We start from the raw sequence: 5222 nt of genomic DNA on the forward strand, positions 1-5222 counted from the left end.
AGCAATCCTAGATTATTATGTAATAAAAATATCTAAATTTTCTCTCTTACTTCCTGTGAATTCAAGAATTCATATCGTGGATTCAAGGTCTTAATTACTTGAGGCTGATTGTGATCTTCGTCTTGTCATTTCATGCTCTTCTTATATCAGATTTTAATAGGTCCCACAATTTGAACAGTTTATGTTAAGGTGCAAGTGTTCCATGCGCATGGACTGTCATGCTCTACCCATGTAGAAAGTCAGATTAACCATGAACACACTCAAATCTTTTTTCCTAGCTAACGGTTTCCCACCGTTGAATTATCCAACGTATTGAGTGGAGCTTGCTAACTGCCATAAAGAGACTAGTTTCATTAATATGAAAATACAAAAATCCATTCTATAGGTATAACTAATAGCAGGCAGTTTGATATTTCAAGGTGAAAGCTCTAGACAGGTTGTGGGAAATAGTTTAAAAGTAGGTTTTTGGTCCATAGCACAAAGGCAGGCCGCCATATGGAAAAATCCCAAAAATTTATGCCACCATCTGATAGCCATTTTCCATACAAATAACATGAAACTGATGAAGCCCTTGACAACAAGCAATTTACATACAAACTTCAAAGCTTTTCCTATACATAATCTTTTAGATACATTATCAGATCTAAGCATAAGTGTAAACTCCTAATCCAACTTCAAATCCTGCGGTCAAAAAGGAAAACAAGTCATGTAGGAGACATCTTCCTTAGTTGAATCTTAATCTTTCAAATTTTCTTGAATGACCCATTTTCTACTTAGGCAAGTCGTGTTTGACCGCAGCTGGTTTTTTTTTTTTTTAAATAAATATAATCTAATGATAGAGTGCAATAATATTATTCCTTAATGATATATAGAGGTTTGGATTGGATAATCTTGGAGTGGGGACAACAACGAGTGATGTCTCTTTCATCAGGAATGATCCCAAATTTCTCTGCTAGATGGAGCTTTGTTCCATCTGGCAATCGCCACATGAATGAGTGAAGAAGCGAAGCCAACACATGCGTAACTATCTTTTCCGCGAGAGGGACCCCTGCACAAATCCTCCTACCTGATCCAAACGTGAGATAACAGAATTCGTTGCCATTGTAATTATATTTGCTGTGAGAATTCAAGAACCTCCGAGGGGTACCCAAATCGACCGCAGCTGCTGACTGAAGCTTTATAGACGGACAGTCTTATGATTACAGACTAAATTAGGAGGCTTAGTGTTTCCAAGGACTTGGTTGACGTGGGCTTTGGAGGCAGGCTCAACGGCAATGGATACAAGTACTTGCAATTTGGGCAAAATGGGCATGACTTGGAGAGCATGACAAGGAGATGGCACTTGAGACATGCTACTGCAACCATGTTGCTGGTTGAATGATTATGCTTCTTCGAATCTTCAAGCATTGTAGAGCTACAGCTACTCCCAACAGAACTGGAGGGTGTTGAGATGCTAAGTTCTAAGTCGTCTTTGGGCCAGCTCCAGCTCTTTTTCAATGTTTTTCTGTTCAAATAATATACCTTCCCAGACTGCAACAACAAGCCCAATGAAGGAAAACATGAGAGAATATATATATATATATATATATATATATCACACAGAGCAATATGAGGAAAACCATCTTCAAGAATTTTGAATTAAACACAAACAAACATTCATGATAATCTCCTATAAAGGTCTACAATATAACTAGTTGCATTGGACATGTGACAGTTCAATTTGGTCTATGGATGCAGCACTATCGAGGCCCAGAACTCAATCTCACCTTTGATTGCCCCTCAGTTCATGACCAATGCACTAAATGGTCTAGAATGATGTGAAATCACATATGGGCCATCATCTTTGACTCCGGATCGTGATCTAACTCTGAAGACCAATCCAACCTTACTGGGCGCTGTATCTAAATACATAGATTAGTGTTTCTTTTATTTTATTTGTTAATTTGTTTTGATTGGATGACAAGCCTCCTTTCTTGTTATTATCACATATGGCTATCTTTCTAGAACTAAATAATATCATAATGCTGTGAAATTGGTTTTGTTTGAAAGTTTATTAACTTAATTTCTTAATAAATGTAAAATCTTGTAACTCTAATGCTGTTTGGATGAATTGTCAAATTTTTTTAGTTGATTTACCTAAGGCTTAAATGATATTTTTATCATTTTAGGATTTTTATTTTTATTTAAAGAAAGGCGACGGCACGCTACCAATAACTTTGCCGATATAGATGAAAAGGATGTATAATAATAAACATTCAGATAGACTACCAAAAAAAAAAAAAAAAAGAAGGGAAAAAAAAAAAAGAAAAAAAAAAGAAAGAAGAAGAAGATGAAGAAGAAGAAGAAGAAAAGGAGGTCTCACCTATCATATAAATCCAAACCAAAATCGTCATAAGAAAAACAAAAAGAAAACAAAATCAACCCATAGCTAACAATGAACAGACTCCGAATATGGCTGTATATATCCGCACACAGCCCCTGCATTGCCAAATACAACTGGAAGCATAGCTGTGGAAGTGGAATGAAGAGCTATAAATACTTGTCTTGCATTATAATTAAGTAGTTGTCAGATGAATAAATTAGAGTTTTCTATTGTGAGACAATGAATAAAAGGAAGATGATAGATTCTCTTTATTCTTTGATCTTAAAGTTGTCTTTTATCTTCGCTTGAGTCACTTGCAGATTACCATCATCAATGGTTTTGGGTCTTTCGTTCTCTGACTAACACGCTGGATTCAGAATCCTTGCTTGTACAGGGCCTACCGTGGATTTCATGCATTGTTTTCTGTGTTAACCGTCCATTCACTTATATGAATGCTCTTTGAAGCCATGGTGCAAAATTACACCAATTGGACGATCCTAACCATATGATAATTGACCTTTTTTCCTGTAGCCATTTGATTTATATGACGTAGATCAAATGGTCAACATAATCTGACCAAAATGGTTGTTAATAATCTTATGAAATCCGAAGTGGGTCCCACCAATGCAGATATATTTTCACTGATTTTGATGATCTTGACCGTGAATTTTTTATGCTATTGATCAGATACTAGGGATCTGCATCCTAGTGGGTGTTACGTAATTTGCACCCACAGTCTGTGAAGAGTACTCTAGAATGAATAGCCTGTAAAGACTCTTGACTGTACGGTCATGAGGCGAATGTAACTAGTTGTACCACACGCCTACGATACAGAGTTTTATCTGATCTATTTTCCCCATTTATTAAATATGTCAGTGGATTGATCTTATAAAATGAGGGGACTTTTTTTTTTTTTTTTTTAAATAATAAAATCTGGGGTTAGCTTGTGTACACACATTCCATGTTAGCCACCCCGCTGGGGATCGATTCCAAGACCCCAAGCGTTGAAACGAGGTATCTCCACTCAGTCTGCCAGTTGAGCTATGGATCTGGGTGTAATACAATAAGGATACTTATTTGATACTTTGGCTGCGTATAATACTTGATAGGAGGCACTTAGAAATAAACTGACTAAATTGAGTAAACCACCTGTCGCTGAGTTGCAGTATAAAAACCACATGGGTTGAACAATCCTATCCTTTGATCCATGAACACATGCATTTTTTTCTAAATAAGACCATTTGAAAATTTTCATTTTTTACCTGTTCAATAAATGTCCGCCATCTAATATACAGAAAACCAAATAAGAGTAACTTTGGTTAATGATACAACTAAACAGGCGCCCATAATTTGGAAGTGTGGTTTGAATTAATTTTACCCCACATGCAATTCCTCGGTAATTTCTTGCTGCCTGCGTATCATCTATCATACTCTGCTAGAGTATCAGAGTATTTCTCACAAAATAATTTCGATCAATATTTGCATGGAGTTGACTTTGGTGATTAGTGTACAGTGAAAATTGGTGGAAGCACGTCACCACTGAGAATCCCGTTTGAAATTCTATCTCCACTGAGAATCCTATTTTGAATTTGTTGAAATTCCCGCCCACTATCTCTAAATGGATGGAGATGCGTGCACCAATGCTTGTTGTGCGTAGCGTGGGGGCGCGTGCGCGCGCGTGTACAGAGAGAGAGAGAGAGAGAGAGAGAGAGAGAGAGAGGATTACTTCAAGATCTAGGCATTGCTCCCAGTCTAAAGGTAATGGATCCTTAAGCTGAAGCTCAATACTAGTTCCAACCATGAAGTCAGTTTTCAAGCGATCCCAAGAACACTTCCTCTTCCAACAAAGATTCGCTTCTGACTCCACTGACCTGTCATCGCTCCTCTTCACAAAGAATTGAGGCGGACCCAAAGAAAGCTCGGGACGATCCATCACCCTCCAAAGCTTCATCCTTCTCTTCCTCTCGTTAATCTTCTCCTCCGAAGAAAGCTCTGGCAGAGACTCCTTGATTATCATCTTCCCTGTCGACTCTATTCACATGAGAGAGAGAGAGAGAGAGAGAGGCAGTTGAGGGAGGTTAGAGAATGAAAAGAGCGTGAGATGAAACCATCAAAGTGGCCATACTATTTTATTGAATGCAAGGGGTCATGCAAGAGGAGGCGTGTCTACTAAAGAGGATTCTTAAATGACTTCCATCAAACACCATTAAAAGGAGGACAGGCCAAGCATTAAAGATGACTAGTAGATGCCTTTAAATTCCCAAAATCCTACTCGCACTCCCTTCGTAGATATACCACTAACTACGTAAGGGTCTGTTTGGGCAGTGGGATTAGAAGGGATTAGGTGGGATGGGATTCATCTGATCCTGTGCCAATTCCACTCTATGTTTGGTAAAAATGGGAAAGCTTGGAATTACATTAAATGGAATTGCATTGGGTCCCGTGCCAATTTCACTCAATGTTTAACAAGTTGTGTAGGTCCCACCATGATGTGTGAGCTATATCCACACCGTCCACCCATTTATCGAGATTATTTTAAAGCATGGGCCAAAAAATCAGGTAAATCTAAAGCTCAAGTGGACCCCACCATAGAAAGCAATAGGGATTGAATACTCACCGTTGAAAACTTCTTTGGGGCCACATAAGTTTTAGATCTACCTCATTTTTAGGCCCATGCCATAAAATGAGGTTACAAAACAAATGAACCCTTTAGATATAACACATGTGTGTTATTCTCAATAATTTCAAATGATGGTGGGTATATTCATTCAATGTACCACTCTATTATCAACAAAGCATGACATTAATTTTATCCCAATGGTATTAGGGGACAATCCCTGCCATGGGTAATAATTATGTT

At 37.9% G+C, this 5222-nt stretch overlaps 1 protein-coding gene across 1 annotated transcript; it reads right to left on the reverse strand.

Annotated features, from left to right (window-relative positions):
* Window positions 1-802: 802 nt before the first annotated feature.
* Window positions 803-4424, reverse strand: LOC131246328 (uncharacterized). The gene is made up of 2 exons (XM_058246308.1): window positions 4089-4424; window positions 803-1530 (listed from the first exon to the last, which is right to left on the reverse strand). The coding sequence occupies exons 1-2, from the start codon at window positions 4377-4379 to the stop codon at window positions 1207-1209; spliced, it is 615 nt and encodes a 204-aa protein (XP_058102291.1). The 5' UTR covers window positions 4380-4424; the 3' UTR covers window positions 803-1206.
* Window positions 4425-5222: the final 798 nt, after the last annotated feature.

Source organism: Magnolia sinica, chromosome 5 (genome assembly GCF_029962835.1).
Source record: "Magnolia sinica isolate HGM2019 chromosome 5, MsV1, whole genome shotgun sequence".
Classification (NCBI taxonomy): domain Eukaryota; kingdom Viridiplantae; phylum Streptophyta; class Magnoliopsida; order Magnoliales; family Magnoliaceae; genus Magnolia; species Magnolia sinica.